The 22,635-nt window shown below is 40.6% G+C and overlaps 2 protein-coding genes across 2 annotated transcripts; both read right to left on the reverse strand.

Annotated features, from left to right (window-relative positions):
• Positions 1-568: 568 nt before the first annotated feature.
• Positions 569-14,870, reverse strand: LOC131632337 (uncharacterized). Its single transcript, XM_058903095.1, has 5 exons — positions 14,681-14,870; positions 14,319-14,584; positions 13,557-14,150; positions 13,157-13,397; positions 569-855 (listed from the first exon to the last, which is right to left on the reverse strand). The coding sequence occupies exons 1-5, from the start codon at positions 14,868-14,870 to the stop codon at positions 569-571; spliced, it is 1,578 nt and encodes a 525-aa protein (XP_058759078.1).
• Positions 14,871-16,187: 1,317 nt separating this feature from the next.
• LOC131632335 (uncharacterized) lies at positions 16,188-20,047 on the reverse strand. The gene is made up of 2 exons (XM_058903093.1): positions 19,865-20,047; positions 16,188-17,786 (listed from the first exon to the last, which is right to left on the reverse strand). The coding sequence occupies exon 2, from the start codon at positions 17,755-17,757 to the stop codon at positions 16,195-16,197; it is 1,563 nt and encodes a 520-aa protein (XP_058759076.1). The 5' UTR covers positions 17,758-17,786; positions 19,865-20,047; the 3' UTR covers positions 16,188-16,194.
• Between the last annotated feature and the right edge of the window lie 2,588 nt (positions 20,048-22,635).

Consider the following 22,635-nt stretch of genomic DNA (forward strand, 5'->3'; position numbering starts at 1 on the left):
AAATAATATTTATTTTTAGTAAAACAACATACGACAAAAATATTTATAATTGAAGAATAAAGGAACAAGAAACAAATATTTTCCATGGATAAATATATTAAAAATAACTAAAAAAAAATCTTTGTCATTAATTTAAAAAAAACAAGAGATAAATAATTGAACAACAAAAGCAAATCTATCTCAAATTTACAAAGGATAATTTTGACTATAAAATATTTATTTTTACGGCCGCATTGTATTTCAAACCATCTTAAAAAATATCTATTTTTCTTTTAATCAAATATATTATTCATCTCCGTATGTTTACATTTAACTTAATAACAACACTTTCAACAAATTCTTGCCATTACATGAGTATACGTCTTGTTTTATATTAATTGTCAAATGATTAAAAAATTTCATTAAATAAAAAATAGACACTTTGATTAAAAAGGTTTGGTCCTCAACCTAAATGATGATATCATAGAACAAGATACACAATCCATTATGATAAACTTTTATTGATATGATAGCAAGGCATGCATGAGAATGATGTTATATGAACAAAACATAAGAAATATTAAATAATTCAAGCACGTTTAAAGGAAGCGAGGTCCCATGGCGATCCAAATGCCGATTCCCATATAACAGCTTCATAATCGTGAGAAAATAACCTATTTTTGGCGGAGAGAGTGAGTCGGAAGGTGGTTCCATCGTTGAAAGATTGGTATTCACCTTTGATAAGTTTCTCAAACTCTAGTAATGCTCCTTCTTTATTGTCAAACTCAGTGACAGCAAAACGGGCCATTTTCAGATAGTGTAAATTAGTGATGTCCTTTATGGGAGCAAAACTTGGTATAGCTTGATTCATGGTGGCTGAAGCCAACAAAATAAGAATGGGGATAACAAGGGATTGAAATCTCATGATGCTTGTTTGATACCTTTTCAAGCACGAGAAGCCAAGATGATGTGAGTTAGACTTGGGGGAGTGACTGGTTAGTTATATATATTTTAAATAATTATAAGTTAGGTCAAGTTTGGTAATATACTTTTTCACTCATGGAAATTAATCAAAATTTTCATTTCATTTTATTTTCTTGAAATATATTATATTTTCGTTTACCAATTAAGTAAAATTTATATAATTATCTATTCCATCGGTTCTATTTACAAGAGATAATTTACTTTTTAGATTCATTTAATAATTAATGTATATGATCTAATAAGATACATTAAATATTAATGAATATAAAAAATAAATTATCTCTTATAAATAAAACCAGAGATAGAAAATATATAATATATAATTTGATGTTTCTAATATTTAATAAACTAACAATTAATTTTATAGAAAAATGTGGTAAAAAATTATATTTCATTGTAGAAAAAATTTAGTCAAAAATATAATATATAATGTCATATAAAAAATTGTCATATTATTCTTTATATATTAAAACAGAAACGTGAATTCTCATTCTGACATTTCTTTTTCATTTGTGTGGCACATAATCTTATAATCCAATATGATAGCTCTAAAAAGTCAATTTTACTTTTCAAAAGGCTAAATACAATATTCATTCTCTATTATAATCATTAATCTAATTATGTATATCCCCTAAATTTCCAATTTAAAATAAACATGTGATTCTAACAATATTTATAGTCAAAATTCATTTTCACTTTTTAAATGGCCAAATATAATATTTATTCTCATGTTTAACCTGATATTAATGACAAAATTAGATAATTTTTTACAATCTCATTAATAAAAATTAAAAATAATCAATTAAAAATAATTAAGTTAATATAGCAACTAGCATCAAAATTCATATCACTGTCTCGACTATAGGTTATAATAAATTATTATAATATAATTTATAATAATATAATTTTATTAATTATATTTTGTCGAAACAAATTCTTAACATATTTACAATTGACAACCGTGTATCACATAGGTCTTAGTCTAGTTATAATTTAAATGCTACTTCATAGAATAAGTGCAATTCCATAATTATTTTTTGGGGTCTATAGAGACACGGGATTCATAGTCAGATCAATGGCTAATTGATTATCCACCAACATTTCCACTGCTTCTTCATTCCATAATTCCAATTCCTTGAGCAGTGTTGACAACCATAGGGCTTGACATGCAGCTGAGCAGGTTACAATATATTCAGCCTCACGGGTTGATAAGGCCACCATATTTTGCTTCTTGGAGCTCTAGGAAATAGGGGAACCTGCAATCAGAAATACTTGTCCCATGATGCTTCTTCTATCTACAAATTACCACACCAATCAGAGTCAGAGTAACATGGTGTAGGACATGAATAAGACAGTATTGGTCTCATGTCTTCCAACTCACCCCAAAGGACTTTGAGGTCAGTAAAATAGATGGATAGAGATTTATCACCTTGTTGTATGAAGTGCAGTTCACGGAGGAGATCAGAAAAACGAAAGTGATTACCTTTGGTAAAGCGTTCGCGCAGATCTTCCCATAGATCGAAGGATGAATCGAAACAAATGGTGCTTTGTGCGATGTGAGGTGAAAGCATGCGATTGATCCAAGATAGAACCATGTTGTTCGCACGATCCCAAGGCTTAAATTTAGGGTCAGAGAGGCAAGATTTCGGAAGACCGCCATTGATGAAAGAGAGCTTTTTCTTAGATGTTAAGGCGTGGTGCATGAATTTGCTCCAGTGGTGATAGTTGATGTCATCAAGAGGAGGTGCAACAATGGTGGCACCAGAATTATCTCTAGGATGGAGGTAATAGGGGTTTCTTAGGTTCAAGATTAGATCGGTGGAAGATTCGTTGAAAATGGTGGTGTTCTTAGGGCTTCGTTGTTAGTGGATTTAGCCTCTGATTCTTGTCGGATGCCATGAAAAGAAGATGATGAAGGTTATGAAGGTGAAGCTGATGAAATTGAGTGGGTGGATAGAGTCACTGATACCATATTACAACGGATATGCACATGTAGAAGAAGCCCATTGGCGGTAAATTGAAAATATGAAATTGAAATTATTCTCTTAAGTGTACATGATTGACTTGGATCCAATTATATTTGTAACTATAATGGGCCAGGTAACATACACACAGATTGGCCCAATATAAGCTAGGGAAAGCCCATAACTAAATAAAGTAATACTATCTAATACTTTGTGTGGGTCATCAGTTGAGACAATGTCTAATCTTTTTGTCCTTGTGTGGGTCTTTGGTTGAGACAATGTCTAATCTTATTGTTACTTGTGAGATAACTTTGTTACTGTAGTATAGAGTATTTAAGTAGTTAGGGTGGCAAATTGTTATCCCTCACGATCCTAGAGTCATTTTTGAGTTTCATTTATTTTTTTAAGGGGTAGGAATAAGTACAAGGGGTGCCTATTTGTAATCTTGTCCATATAAAAAGCTCAAAATGATGTCATCTTTAAGTGAGACACAATTTTAGACCACCTCAGTGGAGAAGAAGATTTTTTTGGCCTGTACATAGTTTTTGGGTATACCGGGAATGAATTCTTGCACCTTCCACTACTACAAAAAAGGATTTTTACCTCGGTTGAAACAACGCTTTTAACTAAGTTTGGTGAACGAAGTAAAGAAGGGTGTAATGGGAAGTTTGTCACTTTACTGCTCAGTTGGTTTTTGCATCGAGGTGAATCCTCAACTTTTCTCCCTAGTTGGTTTTTCATTCAAGGTGAAGTAAACCACAACAAAACCATTATCCAAGATGAATTGCAAGAGCACAGAAAAGTTTTAATAATGGTTGGTTCCTTAATGTAATCTATTCTCTTATAATTGTTAAAACTATTTTCTTCAATATATGATTGTTAAAAATGTTTAATGTTGTTAGGAAAACATCGATGTAGTTGTTATTGTCGTTGTTGTTTTGTTGTTGTTGAGTTTTAATATTTCAAACAACAACAACAAATTATAAATTAAAAAATAAATAAAATACGGTTATTTGAATTGGGAGTTGATAAAAAAAATTCTTCTCTATTGCGAGCTCAACTGATGTAATGAGTCATAAATAAATAAAATTAAAAGGGGGTTTATCAAAATTTTTCCTCTCGGTTGGATGCAAAACCGAGATAATCGGTAGTATTTTTAAAAAAAAAAATTGAAGTGTGGTGCACCTATGGTTTACATCTTGATTGTTCATTTGTTGAGGCGAAGGCTGTTAGAACAAGATTTGTTCTAATCAATATTCTTAGTTTTGATGATAACAAGGATATGAATTTTGTGTGAGATAATGTGATACTCTAATACATTGCAATTTCCATTTCAGGAAATATATAAAGAGTATGCACAAATCAGCGCTCAGAAGCTTTGTCTCAGAAGGTTCAGCATGCAACATCAGAACATGGTCTGGCAAGACATCAGAAGATGGTCAAGGCAGAATCAGAACATGGTGTCGCTACCGCGAAAATTAACAGAGTCGCCACTAACATATTTGTCTCACGGTGGAGAATAGTGTTGCGACGAGAGAGGATCGGAGGAGAGGTCTTGGATGTTCTTGATTCTTAGATTTCTGACAATTTCTTGAGATTTTTGTGGTTGAAGGCTTTACGAGAGAGTGAATTTGGTTTTGGGGGAAAAAAAGTGATAGAGTTTTTTTTGGTTTTTTGTGAATTTTTGATTCCAAGAATTTGAGAGAGATTTGAGAGAAAAGTTTATGAGAATTTTAGAGAATTGAAGTTATGAAAGAAAAGGAGGGAAAATTGTTTATATAGTTTAAGTGGTGAAATGTCAAAAATGCCCCCGACGTATCTCCTTTTTGCTCGTTTACGGGGAAACGGGAATCGGTGCGAAATTCGGAAATAAAACGAACATCACTGCGAAGGTGACCAAATTTGTGACTCGTAACCGCGAGAATCGTCTCAATCCGACAAACGGTGAGAAAATTATGCGCGTTTGAATGACGAGAAATATCGGTTCATCTGGTGCGACTGTGCAGAATTTTTGTGCGTACCGCTCAAAGAACGTGATAAAACTCAAACTTCGGCTCGAAATCTGACTTAGCACGTGTGACGAAGAATCGAAGATAACGAAATTTCCGAGTGAATTCCGCCGGAATGGACTTCATACGATAAAAATAGAAAAAGTTATGAATTTTCGAACTCGGGGCGACATACCCGAAAGCACACTTTTCACCGAAAGATTACAATGTTCTTCAAAATGCTGGGAGTTTTCAATGCATAATTGGTCTTCGGTCCGAACATATGAAATCTTGGTAATGATGACACGGAGCTCCGGTTAAAGTTTCAAGCGAATCCGACAAGCGGATTAGGAGATATGAATTTTCCGAGGCACGAAACCCTACATTCAGCACTGTTTTTCACTACGAAACCTCAAGTAATTTACAAATTTGACGACCTTCCTCAAAGAATTGGCTTCCGAGCCAAACACGAAAGTTGTAGATATCGTCGAAACAGTGGAGACAACGCGGGAACTTAACTCATATCACCTTCCAAATAGTATTTGTGAATTTTCTCGTACTTACACTGTTTAAACCATTTTTCACACCGTATCTTCTTAAACCCATGAAAACTCTTTATTATTTTTCTTCAATTTTTGAATGACGAAATAAACGTCATTATTAACTTATAGCTCAAATAAAGAGGGCAAATTTTGGGGTGCAACAGCTGCCCCTATTCAAACTTCTTGAACCTGACGAGCGAGAAACGCAAGTTTCGAATCGTTGAGGTGGAAGGAGATTGAATACCGGAATAAACTCGAAAATTTGCACTCTTGATCAATAGAAGATTCCATCTTGCAATAAGAAGGAATGTACCACCCCACAAGCAGGGAGAAAAAACTTCAGTCAATCTAGATAATAAATATGCTCCAACTTGTGATAAGAAGGAACGGGCACCCACAGGCAGGGGAAACACTTCAAATGATCTGGGCATCAAGAGAAGGAACATCTCGACTGATCTGAGTATCAAGCGTAGCAGATGTCTCCGAACATGCATCGGGATAGATGTCTTAGGTCGATCTGGGAATCGAAAGAGATACATCGGTTGATCTGAATATCAACGGGTAATAAGTATCTCTGATCTGGGAATCATGATCTGGGAATCTGGGCAGACATCTCTTCTGATGCAATTAAATCATCAGGTAGATATTCCTACTAATCTGGGAATTAGCGGCTAGCTCCTTCGTAAGACCACGGGGATCCGGAGGCGGTTCCTTCAACTGAACTGGTAATCAGGATAGGAACAATATCTCTTCCGAACTGTGTACGCCGGGGAAAGAATGCCTTTAAACTGATCTGGACATGATGCCAGAAAATAAGTAGGACAATCTTCATCTGAAAGACAAAGTCGATCAGGCAGACATCTCCATCTGATCTGATGATATCAGTGGCTTGCTCCTTCGTAAGATCTTGGGAGATCCGGAGGCGGTTCCTTCAACTAATCTGAATCTGAATATTAGGATAGGAACAGATATCTCTTCCGAACTGTGTACGCCGGGTAAAGAAAACGTCTTCAACTGATGGTTAGGCATCAGGACTGGGCAAACGAGTTTCTTCTTCTGAACGAACTAAATCGTCAGGGAGTAGATATTTCCAACTGATCTGATGTATCAGAGGGCTTGCTCCTTCGGAAGATCTTGGGAGATCCGGAGGCGGTTCCTTCAACTGAGCTGGATATCAGGATAGGAACAAATATCTTCCACCTATCTGGGGGCATCGGGAATAGGAATGTCTTTGAACTGATCTGAGCTGTGCCAGAAAATAAGTAGAACAATCCTCGTCTGATTCAAAACATCAGGATAAGCGCCTGTAATGACTAGGCGAATATTGCTCTCTGGGGAGCATTTGAATCTGGATAACTGTCCTGCAGAAAGAAACAGATATGATATGATTTATGCATGATGCATGTATGAATGTTTATAGAATAACGCTCCCGAGAAGGAAGACGCTACACGCTTTTGAGAATGCTATGCAAATGATGCATGATCCGAACGTTGCTTAGGGAGGCAACAGATGAGCACTGAATTGTTGAAGAAGTCCTGGAGAGAGTATAGAACTCTTCGGGGAGGACAAGATGAGTGATCAAGGGTCACGACTGCGAGCTGGCAAAGATGGATCAGAAATCTGCTGGAGACGATCAAATCTAGGCGCGAGCTCTGGTTGGGGAATAAATCCTGCTTGGGGATATGAACATCCCAAATGACTGCTTGGGGAATACCTTGGCAACTTCATTGGAGAAGCAAATTCTCGACACACTGGGGATGTGAAGATAAGGGCAAGTCATGAAGACAACTCTGATGAGGAGTAACAAACTAGCTTGCGTATGACGCATTCCGCTAGGAAAATCCTTGAAGGAAACAGATTCTGCTGAGGATGCATGCGAATCTCTGCTGAGGAAAGACTCGGTGGGGAAGATGAATACTTCTGCACAAAGATCCACTGATGAGATGAGGAATCCGTTGGGGATAAGGACTTAGCATAAGAACCTTTTGTTAAGACAACTCCACTGGGGAACAAGATGACTCTCCTGGGGAGAACAGGCCAATCTGTTGGGGAGAGAAAACGCTCTACTGGGGAGAACGAGGAACTCGGGCAAGGAACCTCATTAAGAGCTAGCTGGGGAATCAGACGCCATTCCATCATGATTCAACTAGGGAGAAAGCATTCCGTCGGGAATAAGGCTTCTGGAGCATAGAGAATGCATTAAGATGTGCTTTACTGAGGATATGAGAATCCTGGAGCAAGGAAAGTCCCATCTGAAAGTACTCAGCTGGGGAATGAGAATCTTTCATTAAGAAACACTCGGCTGGGGAGTGAGAATCTCTCATGATTAAGTCCGCCGATATGCTGATACGAAGCGCTTGCAATCATGTACCTGCGAGACAAACAAATGCAAATGCCCCAGGATATAGCATGGTATCTTAGCCTGCCATCCCAGTTACACAAAACTTCGAAGTAGATTCAAAGGTTTCATTTCTAATCATGTATTGTAAAAGCAATGCAGTTTTCATATGCAAAGTTTAACACAAACTTAGGACGTTTTATGCAAACAAAACGGTAAAAGAAAACAGTTGTTTAAGATAAAAAGGATCTTTATTAATTGCAAAAGGAATGCTCATAAAAGAGCGAACACTTTTCAGAAGTAGTTCCTAGTAAGAGGTAACCACACATTTATTGAGTACAAGAGAAATGACAATGTGAAACGGATATCCATTGGTTTCGATCCCGCTATCACTTTTATAAATCCGGCGCTCTCATCTCCTTGCTTTGGAAGACCGTACTCATTAGGATTGATCACTGCCCGATTTAACAACTGATTGATATGACATTACCAAACTTGTGGACCCGACGGGGTTTGTGAGCGCCTTTAGGGATTTGAGTTGCCAGCGATACAAACTCAAGAACACGGAGTCTTGCTTATCCCTCGGTCGGGAGCCCTAAACACGACGATTGGAATTAGAAAATGCTTTAGGGATTTGAGCTGCCAGGTGCAAACTCAAGAACACAGAGTCTTGCTTATCCCTCGGTCGGGAGCCCTAAGCATGTATGAAGAGTGATTGCCAAGGTGGCATGCGAGATGTAGTCGTTCGCTTTTGTCCCTTTTTTGCCTAAGCCGCCCTTTCGGGTTTTCAACTTAGCGGGTGTATTTGTTTCTTTTTCATTCTTTTGCCTGATTCATTTTCTTTTCTCTTTTTTCTTTTTTTCTTCTTTTTTTTTGTTGTTGTTGTTCTTTCTTTTTTTTTTCTTTTTTTTCTTTTTTTCTTTTTCAGGTCTATGCGAAGTATTTTTTGACTACATCTGCGTTCACAGGGTGCGGAAAGTTCTCGCCATCCATCGTTGCAAGCATCATGGCACCACCAGAGAACACTTTCTGCACAACAAAGGGGCCTTCATACGTCGGAGTCCACTTGCCTCGAGGATCGCCTTGAGGGAGAATGATTCTTTTGAGTACCAGATCACCTGGTTTGTAGCTTTGGGGTCGCACCCGCTTGTCAAAAGCTTTTCTCATCTTCTTTTGGTATACCTGACCATGACCAATAGCCGCTAAGCGCTTCTCATCAATGAGGTTTAACTGATCCAAACGATTTTGCACCCATTCTGACTCGTCAAGCTCGACGTCTTTCATAACCCTCAGGGAAGGAATCTCAACTTCAACAGGCAGTACTGCTTCCATGCCGTAAACAAGTGAGAAAGGAGTTGCCCCAGTCGATGTACGCACAGAGGTGCGATAACCATGCAAGGCGAAAGGGAGCATCTCATGCCAATCTCGGTAGGTCACTACCATCTTCTGCACAATCTTCTTAATGTTCTTGTTGGCCGCTTCAACAGCGCCATTCATCTTTGGACGGTACGGAGAAGAATTGTGATGCTTGATCTTGAAGGACTCACAAAGCTCCTTCATCATCTTGTTATTGAGATTTGATCCATTATCAGTAATGATCTTCTCAGGAATCCCATAACGACAGATTATGTTGTGCTTGATAAAGCGAGTAATCACTTGTTTGGTGACATTCGCATAAGATACGGCTTCAACCCACTTGGTGAAGTAATCGATGGCAACCAAAATGAAGCGATGTCCATTAGAAGCAGTAGGCTTAATCTCTCCAATCATATCAATGCCCCACATTGCGAAAGGCCACAGAGAAGTCAAGACATTCAAAGGCACAGGCGGTACGTGCACTTTATCAGCATAGATCTGGCACTTGTGACAAATTCTGACATGGTTATGACAATCAGTTTCCATAGTGGACCAATAGTAACCAGCCCACAAGATCTTCTTAGCCATTGTATGCCCACTTGAATGGGTACCAAACTCACCTTCGTGCATTTCCTCTATGATTTTCGAAGCTTCTTCCTTCACAACACATCGGAGCAACACACCGTCATGATGCCTCTTGTACAACACCCCACCGTTGAGGTAAAACTTAGCTGCAAACCTTCTCAGAAACTTCTTATCAGTCACCGATGCTTCGGGAGGATACTCTTGAGTTTCGAGGAACTTTTTTATATCATGATACCAGGGATTTCCATCCAATTCAACATCAGCCTCAAAGCAGAATGCCGGCTCATCCAACCTATTGATGGTGATGTTAGGCGCTTCATTGGCCCATTTCACTTTGAACATGGAAGCCAAAGTAGCGAGAGCATCAGCAAGATTGTTCTCTTCTCTAGAAATATGCTCGAATGTGATCTCATCAAAATACGGAATGAGTCTCATCACATGTTCCCTGTACGGAATCAGATTCTGATGGCGAGTTTCCCAATCTCCATTGATCTGGCTAATGACAAGATTGGAATCCCCATAAACTTTCAAGTACTTGATTCGCAAATCGATCGCAGCTTCGATACCATAGATGCAGGCTTCATACTCAGCCATGTTATTGGTGCAATCAAAACAGATTCTGGCTGTAAACGGAATATGAAAACCTGATGGAGAAGTAATTACAGCTCCAACACCATTCCCGAGTGCATTAGAGGCACCATCGAACACGAGCGTCCATCGCGATCCTGGTTCGGGTCCTTCCTCCGGTCCGGGAATGTTACAATCTCTGATGTACAGAACATCCTCATCGGGGAATTCAAACTTCATCGGTTCATAATCTTCGACTGGCTGATGCGCCAGATAATCTGCCAACACACTACCTTTGATGGCTTTCTGAGTAGTATATTGGATATCATATTCAGTCAAGATCATTTGCCACCTGGCTACTCTTCCGGAAAGAGCGGGCTTCTCAAAAACATACTTGATAGGATCCATCTTGGAAATCAACAAGGTGGTGTGAACCAACATATACTGCCTCAGCCGGCGAGCAGCCCACACCAAAGCACAGCAAGTTTTCTCGAGCAGTGAGTATCGGGATTCACAGTCGGTAAACTTTTTGCTAAGGTAGTATATTGCATGCTCTTTTCGGCCAGACTCGTCATGTTGACCCAGCACACATCCCATTGAATTTTCAAGCACTGTGAGGTACATAATCAAAGGCCTTCCTGGAACTGGAGGCATTAATATTGGAGGTTCCTGCAGATACTCTTTCACTTTTTCGAATGCTTTTTGACAATCATTATTCCACCTGGCCGTCTGATCTTTTCTTAGCAACTTGAATATTGGTTCACAAGTGGCCGTAAGATGAGAGATGAATCTAGCAATGTAGTTCAATCTCCCTAAGAAACCACGAACCTCTTTTTCTGTCTTCGACTCAGGCATCTCTTGTATAGCTTTTATTTTCGCAGGATCGACCTCAATACCTTTTCCGCTAACAACAAAGCCCAACAACTTTCCGGATCGCACTCCGAAAGTGCATTTGTTTGGATTCAACCTTAGTCTGAATTCCCGAAGCCTTTCAAACAACTTCTGCAAGTGAACCAAGTGCTCTTCTTCAGTGTGAGACTTTGCAATCATGTCGTCAACATACACTTCAATCTCTTTGTGAATCATGTCGTGAAAAAGAGTCACCATGGCGCGCTGATACGTTGCCCCTGCGTTTTTCAACCCAAAAGGCATGACTTTATAGCAGAAAGTTCCCCACGGTGTGATAAACGTTGTTTTCTCCATGTCTTCTGGTGCCATCTTGATCTGATTGTACCCAGAGAAGCCATCCATGAAGGAAAACACTTTGAAAGGAGCAGTATTATCCACCAACACATCAATGTGAGGAAGAGGAAAATCATCCTTTGGACTCGCCCTATTAAGATCTCTGTAGTCCACACACATCCTGACCTTTCCGTCCTTCTTAGGTACAGGAACAATATTAGCGACCCACGGCGGGTAATTCACCACTTGTAGAAAGCCAGCATCAAATTGTTTCTCAACCTCTTTCTTAATCTTCTCAGACATATCTGGGCGAGTCCTTCGAAGCTTCTGCTTAACAGGAGGACTATCTTCCTTGAGAGGTAGACGGTGTACCACAATATCTGTATCGAGACCAGGAATATCCTCATAGGACCAAGCAAAGATATCCGCATACTCTTTCAACATATCAATAAGCTTCTGCTTCACACTACTCTCAAGCGCAGCCCCTATCTTGACTTCTCGGACCTGCTCTTTAGTACCAACATTTACCATCTCGATTACCTCTTGATGCGGCTGAATCGCTTTCTTTTCCTGTTTCAACAATCTGGCCAACTCATCGGGGAGATCACAATCTTCATAAGCTTCCTCCTCGGCTTGGTAGATCGGATTGTCAAAATCATAATAAGCAATAGCGGAACTGTTACCAATGGAATTCGTGGTGGTGGAACATCTGCATGATTGATGTTTTTATTTTAGTTTTGTTTTTATTAAGCTATGTGCAAGTGTGTGCAAAAACATCGCCATTTAAAGGAAAAAGTTAAAAAGAAAGACAAGGAGCAAAATATTTGAATGCAAAAACGTCCTTTTATTTCATGATTAACTTTGAAAATGCGAACTGCATGGCCCTACAAATGATTCACTACGCCTTGGGCAGAGCGTAGGAATTATTGCATGATAAGAAAAGTAAAAACAAGAAATTTACTCCTGAGCTTGTGTGACTTGAATGACATCTTCAATTGTCCAGTTGCGAGGCATCTCCCCAAGAATACTTGGACGAATCCAGCTATCAAAATCACAGTCACTATCCACCTCCTCGCCATTGACAATGGCATTAACCTGGCCATCTTGAATGACACCACCACTCACAAACTTGATCGGGCTAAGGATATTAGGCTTTGGCGATGCAATACGCTTTCCAGGACTGAAACCAAGACCATTCTTGTCAAATTTGGGACGCACATCAATTACTTGCCCCCAGCCTTCCACCTTTCCAGTCTCAACAACAACCTGAGCGTCTTTCAAAGAAGACATAATCGTTTCTGGCTTCGTTATCTCATAAGGAGGAGTTCTCACAGCATTTACAGCTTCAAACGCTTGGAATGGCGTCTCATGTATTTCACCTTCGATCTCCACATACCGGAAAGAAGACAAGTGACTCACGATGTAATCCTCCTCACCACAAACCGTCACCACTTTACCATCAACCGGATACTTCAACTTCTGATGAAGAGTGGATGTCACAGCGCCAGCCTTGTGAATCCAGGGTCGTCCCAATAGACAACAGTAAGCAGGTTGAATATCCATCACATAGAAGGTCGTGGTGAAGATCTGAGGACCAACTTGGATTGGCAGATCTACTTCTCCGAACACAGACCTCTTTGAACCATCAAAAGCGCGTACCACCAACTCACTGGGCCTCAACTCAACACCAGCATAGTCGATTCTCATAAGGGCCGATTTGGGAAGCACATTCAAGGAAGAACCAGTATCAACCAACACACGAGACAAAGTCGTCCCCTTACACTCCATTGAAATATGCAACGCCTTGTTGTGGTTTCTCCCCTCAGGAGGAAGATCACGATCAGTAAATCCCAAACCATTTCCAGCTGAAATATTATTGGCCACCGCCTCTAACTGGTTCACAGATATTTCCTGTGGCACGTAAGCACCATTCAAAATTCTCAAGAGAGCATCCCTATGACCTTCTGAACACATCAACAGTTGCAAGATGGAAATCTTTGACTGGGTCTGACCCAACTGCTCAACAACCTTGTAATCAGATTTCCTGATGATTCTCAATAATTCCTCCACATCCTTGGAAGACACAGCATTATCAGGTGCCCCACTCTGAATCGGAGAGTTCTGGACATCGGGCACTACTTGTTTTCCTTTGGCCTTAGCCAAAGCATCTTCATTGTTTTGAACAAGCTGAGGAGAGAACACCCTACCACTGCGAGTGATCCTACCAGTACCGGTGAAATTATCAGTGTTTGCAACTGAGGCCTCAACAAACTTCTCTTTAGATGGCTCGCCTTCTTCCTTCGTGCCATAGTAATATACGTCTGAACCATAATGCCAAGGGATGGCCTTCTCACTCTCATACGGAATAGGCCCTGGCACAGTAATCATCAACGCCGCTTGTTGTTCCTCATACGGGATACTGACAGGTATCTGAATAGGCACTTGGATACATATTGGAACAACTGGATCATAAGGAATTGAGATCACAGACACTTCACCGTCCTTACTCTTCTCACCTCTCAACCTTCGATAGAACTGAAGAGGACCCTCATCAATCAGCTTTTGTACCATACCTTTCAAATCAGCACAACCTTCAGGTTGACTTTTGCAATTCTCACAATCAACACCACAGCCCGGGAAGATACCGCTATTAATCAGATGTTGCTTCACAAATACAAGAGGAAAAGTCAAACAGCTCACTTCAGATACAACCCTTATCTCTTCACCCTCAATGGCATTCACACCCGAACCTCCGTGAGTAGGCATCGGATTATTGACAATATTGGGTGTAGGAGTGAATTGAATAATCTTTTGATCCAACAAGTCCTGGACCTTATTCTTCAACGCAATACACCTCTCGGTATCATGCCCAGCAGCACCTGAATGAAAAGCACACCGTGCATTCGCATTGTAATTCGGAGATTGTGTGTCCGGAGCATTCGGAGCATCTCTCAAAGTAATCTTCTCAATCTTAAGCAAATGTTGCAGCACCTGAGCATAGGTCATAGGAATCGGATCAATCTTTCTGTGAGGCCTAATCCTGGGAGGATAGCGATCATTACTGGAACGCTGTCCCTGCTGTTGTTGTTGTTGTGGTACTGGGATCATGACAGCATTAACCTGTGAATTGCTTCTCCCTGAACCCCTTCTTCCATATATGGCATCCGCATTTCCTTCTTTCCTTCTGGCATAACCTTCAGCTTGCTTCTTACCAACAGTAGAATTAGAAGAAGCTCCCAACTGAATTTTCCCCATCTTTAGACCCATCTCAACTCGTTCACCATATCTCACCATTTCAGAAAAGTTTGCTGAAGCACTGCAAGCCAAATAATAGTGTCCAGACAAAGTACTGGTGAACATGTCAATCATCTCACGTTCAGTCATAGGTGGCTGAACTCTTGCGGCTAACTCACGCCATTTCTGAGCGTACTCTTTGAAAGATTCTTTAGACCCCTGAACCAAACTCTGCAACTGGGTCCTGTTGGGTGCCATATCAACATTGTACTGATAGTGCTTAATGAAAGCCTCCACAAGATCTCTCCAAGAATGGATATGAGTGCGCTCGAGTTGAACATACCACTCCAAAGAAGCCCCAGCCAAGCTATCCTGGAAGAAATGCATTAGAAAACCCTCATCCTCTGAATAAACTGACATCTTGCGATAGTATGCTTTGACATGAGTCATGGGACAAGTCGCCCCATTGTATTTGTCAAAAGATGGAACTTTGAATTTTGGTGGAATCCTCACACCAGGAACCAGCCCCAAGTCATTGATATCCATGCCTAACACCCCTTTGCCTTCAACAGCCCTGAGACGTTCTTCAATCAGACGATACCTCTCGGCTTCCTCATGTGCACCATCAGCACTATGCCTCGATACCTGATCAAAGTTTTCAACATTGAAATCCAAATTATCACGGTTCTGATTATCTCTCCTTCCCAACAGACGAGACGGAGGTGGAGGTGGAAACCCGTGATGCTGATTGAAAGGATTATAGTGCCCTCCCATGCGATCAAACTCATTCGGATCATGGTGATCGTCAATCCTGCCAGACACATCGTCGAACAACCTCGAATGTCCTCCATTCTCAACCCTTCTGGAATTCTCGACGAGAACTCGCAAGTCATCCTGCCCCTTGGTCACATTAGTCAATGCTTCCATAAACTGCGCCATCTGCGCATTCATCTGCTCTGTCAATTGAGCTCTCATCTCAGCCATTTGTTCCTGAATCTGTTCCATCTGTCTTCTCTGATTGCTCCTAGTCGGATACGGGTGACTAGCCGTCTTAGAACTCCTTCTGGTAACAAAACAGCGAGACATAAGATATAAGACCTGCAAAACCTACAAATATATGACATGTATGATATATGAATGATATGCATGAGATGTTTGTCAATTTTCAGGTATCCAAGAGTTCATCCCACTTTCAGATAGGACATAGCAACCCTGATACCGAATATATTTGAATAACAATCCATACACGAGAATAATTTAGCAAACTGAGCATACTTCATTCAAACATAATTGCAAATTTGAGTTCATACAAACAGACACATAACCGCATCGCAAAGTGCTCTTAAGGTATACAAAAGAAATCCAGCATAACAAAATGCGACCCCATCCAACAATCCTGGACATGGGCGACAAATATCAAGCATAAACATCAAATCCACCATCATGGATCAAACAAATCTACCCCACAGTGATACTAGGATCGCCTGGCAACAGAATGAACTTCTCCATCTCCTCTCCGTTGGGCTCGAAGTCTTCTTAGTTCTTCTTCAAGCCGAGCAGTCTTAGCCTTCTCTTCTGCTAGCTGTTTATCTGAATCCCGCTTCTGCCTCTTGAGACTACTCTCTGATCTCTGTAACTGTAGACACTCTTGCTGCTTCTGATACAAATCTTCCTCTAGCAACTCATAGGGACGCCTCCGGGCACTGGCTTGACTTGAACTTGCGCCTTCGACTTGCTTGAGCTGGTGCATCAACCTCATCTTTGCATCTCTCTCTTCAAAGAACTTCAAATTGGTCTCTTTCTCTCTTTCATGCAACCTGTAGTTGGTAACCAGAGCATCCTTGTAAAGTTCTGTTGGCACAAATTCAGATAGAATCAAAGGAGGTTGCTTTTGAAGTGGTGCAACCCTGTCATATGGCAGCAACAAGTTTCCAACCCGTTTCACAATCCATTCAACATACGGTGTCAAAGCAAGTGATTCCTTCTTCCCTAAATGGGCTCCATTATGCTTACGGATCTTCTTCCAAGCCACAATTATCTCCTTCAACTTTTCTGGATCCGACCCCTTCTCAAAATAGACTGTCTCCGCTATCAAGTGATCTGCTGGCTTGTCTTTCAACGTATACCCCAACTGACGCAAGGATACCACGGGATTGTAATTGATGCAACCTCTGGTACCAACCAAAGGAACATTATCAAACTTACCGCATCCAACAATCACTTCAGAAACGTTAATTCGATACTTTGGCCACTGGATGTCATAAGAGGTAAGTGACATAATCCTGTGGGTCCACTTAAGTGTCTCCCTTGTCTTCACAAAAGGTCCTTTGCTGGGCAACAAAGAGAGGAACCAGATGAACAACAATTGAAGGCAACAAGTGATAGCACCGCCACGTTTCTCATATCGGGAATGAACGGCATAGTAAGTATCGGCCAACAAAGTAGGAATAGGATTCTTTCCCATGAAGATGTGTACCGCGGCCGAGTCTACAAAATTGGGAACATTCGGGAACATCACAATCCCGTAAATAGCCACAGCAAGCAATGCATTGTACGCGTTCCAATTCTTTTTCTCAAATTCCTCTTTAGCTTTTCTCACCAAGAACTTCAAAGAGAACCCCGAGACACCTCCATTCGACTTCCAATTATCAGATACTTCTTTTATGCTCAAATAAAGAGCAGCAGTGATCAACTTGAAATTCACTTCTTTTGGAACGTCAATGAATGGCACTTCGCCTTTTACCTTGAGATTAAGAATGATAGAGTATTCTTCCAATGTCGGAGCCAACTGGTAATCCTGGAACGTGAAACACCTCATTTCAGGATCATAGAATTGCATCAAAGTTTGCAAAGCAGGAGTCTCAACCACGGTTTCCAACAAAGTCAAGATATTCCCATAATTATCCGTGAAACTCTTCAAGCAGAAAGCGGTCATCAATGAACTCAAACCCTCTAAGGCGGTCAACGGCTCTCGGAAGAAACTGTAAGTATGCGTATGTCTCCTTGCCTCCTTGACAGTATCAATGGGAGTGTCCATCTTTAGCTCGAGTGAACTCCTGAATATCCCTGAAAAACATGACATGCAAATGCTTATTATACATATCTTTTTTTTTTGCGTATCTTTTGGAAATAAATATGCTATGATGCAAAGTGGTGGGACTTGTTGCCGCCCACCAGGCATTCTGGACTGCCGGTAACACACATAGTATAGAGCCAAAGGTTCGGCCCCCAAATGTTATACCACACGGAATATAGAATGTCAATCCACGGAACCAAAGCCCATAGTCAATAACACACTTGGAAAAGAACACAGACTACCACTCGAACAAGAACCATAGTACCCCACGAACAAGGACCATAGTACACTCGAACAAGAACAGCGGTAACCCACGAACGAGAACAGCGGTAACCCACGAACAAGAACAGCGGTAACCCACGAACGAGAACAGCGGTCACCAACAATGTACCTGTTAATATGATCATTGATTCCCGCCCCACTCACGGGTAAAATCTAGGCCAAGGTAAGGTCATGAAACGCAGTATACGGTCCGCCCGAAGGTAAGCATCATCACAGCGCGTAAGCGGGTGACGATAATACCTCCGTTTGAAACCACTACTCTGCTCGTGGTCACATAATCCATCCCAAGACGTACACCTCGAGACAAACCATGCTCCCACTCTATCCTAGGGTTCCTATGGTTCACACATAGCCTGGGTATTGGGCCTTTTACCTCTTGTAACACCCACCCAACAAACAGAGATCCAGACAGTCCAGAATATGATGCAGAAAAGTAAAAGCGCACATAGAATGCAATGCAAACAGGTAAATATGCAAAGCAATAAAAACACCCAATGATAAACACACAAGCGCTAGGATCGACTCGCTGAGTCCGGACCAGCAACAGGTCGAGACGTCCCCAGCAGAGTCGCCAGCTGTCGCTACCGCGAAAATTAACAGAGTCGCCACTAACATATTTATCCTGAAAAGGAAGGGAATGCCAGCAAACCACAAAACAAAACAACGGTCTCACGACCAGAGAAAAAGGGTAAGGGAGTCGGTTACGCGAGGGGAAGGTGCTAGCACCCCTCGCGCCCATCGTACTCGATGGTATCCACGCCTGTGTCTAAAACTATGGGTGTGTAAGCAAACTTCGCTAATCTGGACTAAAATGAATGCAAAATGTAGGGAAAATAAAGGATTGTGCTCGCACGGGCCCTACCCCGCTGCCTACGTATCTGTTTTGCAGAATCAGAGCTACCGTAGCTCGGCTAACTAATTTCTGTTTGTTTTGTGTTTTTTAGGTGAACGAGTTACATTCGCACTCCGCTGCTCGACCTTTGGAGACTTATGCTGGGAATGGAGCGGAAATAACAAGCTCTTAAGAAAAGAAAATCAAAGAGTGTGGTTTATGTTTTAAAAGAATGCATGAGGAAGACCTAAGCTAAGGGGGAAAGCTTGCTATCTAATGTTATCATACAAAGGGTGCAAATCTAAACTAAACTAACAACCTATGAGAAACGGGGAAGCACACAATAATCACACAAACGAGCATCCACTCGTAAAGCAAACAAACCAACGGTACTGACCGAATGGTAGAAAAGCGGTCCCGCCATAGCCAAGGGGAGCAGCTCAACCCAAGTCAACCAAGCATTAGACCTCGCGAAAATGATCGGGCCATAGACAAGAAGGCGGACCCTTCTCAGCAACCAAGCCGTCACGGATCGTAAAGGAAAACGGTGCGTGCGTACACCGAGCATCAACGTCGAGTGACATGAGCTATAGGAAAGGCGGGGGTCCGGCTACATGAACCCTTTTCCTGACATACTCGATAACAAGATCTTTTGCACGTTCGGAAGCGAGCAACGCGAGGCGTGCGCATACCAAACAGACTCGATGAGACTAGGCGGGGGTTGATTACGAACCCTTGACCGCATGCCTTCCATGAGGACTTAACGGAGTGCCATATAGGACTTATTACACCGTGACTCCCTGCCGCAAAGCACAAATATAAACACACCAACAAAAACAGAGCCTCTTTCGAGGACTTGGCCAGATGCATGTCTAGGTCCTACTTCTCATGTTAAAGGATGATGCGAGAAAGCGATAAAGTACAGAAAGAAGTAAAATGAAACGGAATCAATACCAAACGGATGATGATCCGTAAGCTAAAGCGAGGAGAGTGAGTAAACTAGGATCCCGCGAGCGAGCTAGCAAAAGCAACAGCAAACATGTCAGCACTCCGATTAAAATCCGCATAAGCAATCAAGAATCGGCGCAATGAAAGTAAATCACGCGCCAACGTGTGCATCGGGCACAACGAATACCATACACCTGCAAGGGAAACAGAAATCCGGACAAGCAAGTATAATGATAAAGGATGCGTGTAGAAACGCGAATCAGAGAGATGATAAATGTCGTGTCCCGCAAATAAAGCGGAACACGAGAGCGGGCATCGACCAGAGCCTCCATGTTGCCTTGCATACTAGCACACACGTTAGAGATAACAAGACACCGCAATCGGAATTGTGTTATTGAATTATAAGCTGAATCGGAAATGGATAACAGAATAGGAAGTGAAAACATAACAAAAGCAAACAAGAAGAAACATGGGATAGTATTCAAAAGCAAATCAAATATGTACACTAAAACTACGGAAACCAACACAAGTATTTACATGCACAACGGTACACCGAAACGGCAAAACCGGGTAAAAACAGTGAAAACTAAACTCGTCAGAATTAATCCAAAATTTTATTGCAAGGTTAAAACGTGCTAAAGAAGTCAAATATGCAATTAGAATTTACAAAATCGGCTCGGAAGCACGACTTTCGGAACAGGGGCAGTAGCGAAAACGGTAAAAAAAGTCGACCGAAACCAACAATAAACTGTACAAACAGCTCTGAAAATATTATTACGTATGAAAAACATTATTCACATGCTCAAAAACTCTTCCTAAATCAAAAGATATGGTATTTTCATTTAACCCGACGTACCGTGTCAATTCGCAAAACATTGGAAAAAAGAGAGAAACAATCATATCACACCAGAAAATTCCAGCACATAAGAACACCAATTACCATGCAAACAAGTTCTATTACCATTTTGAATCAAGCATTAGACAACAAGCCAAGTATATGATAATTCTCTTTCCAAAATCTCCATTTTTATAAGTCAAGGTGTAGTGGAATGCAACAACAATTACTCCATTAAAATTCTGCATTATCATGGTATTAAAACAGTCCCAAAAAGTTTCACAAATCATGTTATATTCCACTACCAACAATTAGGATTCAAACACATTATGCTCATATGTCTTCTAAGCATTTTCATGAGGCAAAGTAAATGAAATACAACCAATGCTAACCAAAATTCTGCACTTTAAGATCTCTACAACAGTCCCAACAAGTCACAAAAAAAAACACACATAAGCACAAGACATTTGATACATGGTGATGGACACGAGAGCATACAAAATACAAATTGGAATGTTGACATAAGACATGTTTTTTTTTAAGAATTATGGAAGTGAAGTGAAGTATGATTGAGCCACAAACTTGCTGCACCAAAAGAGCATGAAAACAGTCCCACAAAGTCATTTGAAACATACATGAACACAAGGGAATGGATTAAGGCATTTAGCAAGAGATAGCATATATGTGTGATCGAAATTTAGACAAAAAAAAGTTCTAAGTGAAACAACAACCAAACATAATCCAATTATTTCATGACTCAAACATAATTCAACCACAAGTATTCGGCAACCAAGCTCAAACTCCAAGTTCAAAACATCTTATGAAACAAGTGTTCAACACCACCTATCAACAATTAGTAATCAACACATTCAGCAACATGGCTTTGAATTGACATCACAATCTCCTACAAATCATGAGTTAACACAACATGTATCATCAATAAATCTCACACGGACACCATCCTTCAAATCAATTATCAACATTCTAATTCAATTAGCAACAATGGCAACCACAAAAATATGCTCTATAACTTGAACTCAACATCAATTAAGCTCTCATAGCATGCTGGAATCATCACCATAATAACAATCAACATTCCCTGTAATTCTCATGAACATCGCACCTCTTAATTTTCAGACTCAACAACAAATACAACCATAGTCTCATCATTGATTAAGCTTCAAGAATTAGCAACAAATCTGAATTTCCAGCATCATTATTCATCAATTTAGAGGTTCGAAAACATGTGTTCAACACAAGAACTCAAACAAATTCATCATAGCTCAAGAATGAGAACCAAGCACGTTTGACACCTATACTATCATCTAATTTCCAGCCTATATTCATCATCAATTATACTTCAAGTTTCCCACTTAACTCAAGAATCAAACATAAGCACCGGCCACACATCTAACTACCAACAACCACATTTTTTATGGACTTTTCATGAGACAAGGCAATTAAAACTAACATTATTTAGAACTTTCAGCACTACTCACATTAAGATACCAACAATTAACAAGAATTATGCATGAATTCAAAGATCATCCAATGCCACACATATCCATCATCGAAAACATACATTTAATCACCAATTTACACTATCAACAAACTCAAGCAAACGGAGAAAGGATGAGTGATTGCCGGAGCTGCAACGAACACAGGACGCAGCACGTGTGGGAAGTTGCGGTGCGAATCGAACAGAACAGAGGAGATTTGTGGCAGAGAAGAGTGATCCGGCGGTGATTCACGGTAAAGAATAGTGTTGCGACGAGAGAGGATCGGAGGAGAGGTCTTGGATGTTCTTGATTCTTAGATTTCTGACAATTTCTTGAGATTTTTGTGGTTGAAGGCTTTACGAGAGAGTGAATTTGGTTTTGGGGGAAAAAAAGTGATAGAGTTTTTTTTGGTTTTTTGTGAATTTTTGATTCCAAGAATTTGA

The sequence above is a fragment of the Vicia villosa genome, unplaced genomic scaffold (assembly GCF_029867415.1).
Source record: "Vicia villosa cultivar HV-30 ecotype Madison, WI unplaced genomic scaffold, Vvil1.0 ctg.000935F_1_1, whole genome shotgun sequence".
NCBI lineage: Eukaryota > Viridiplantae > Streptophyta > Magnoliopsida > Fabales > Fabaceae > Vicia > Vicia villosa.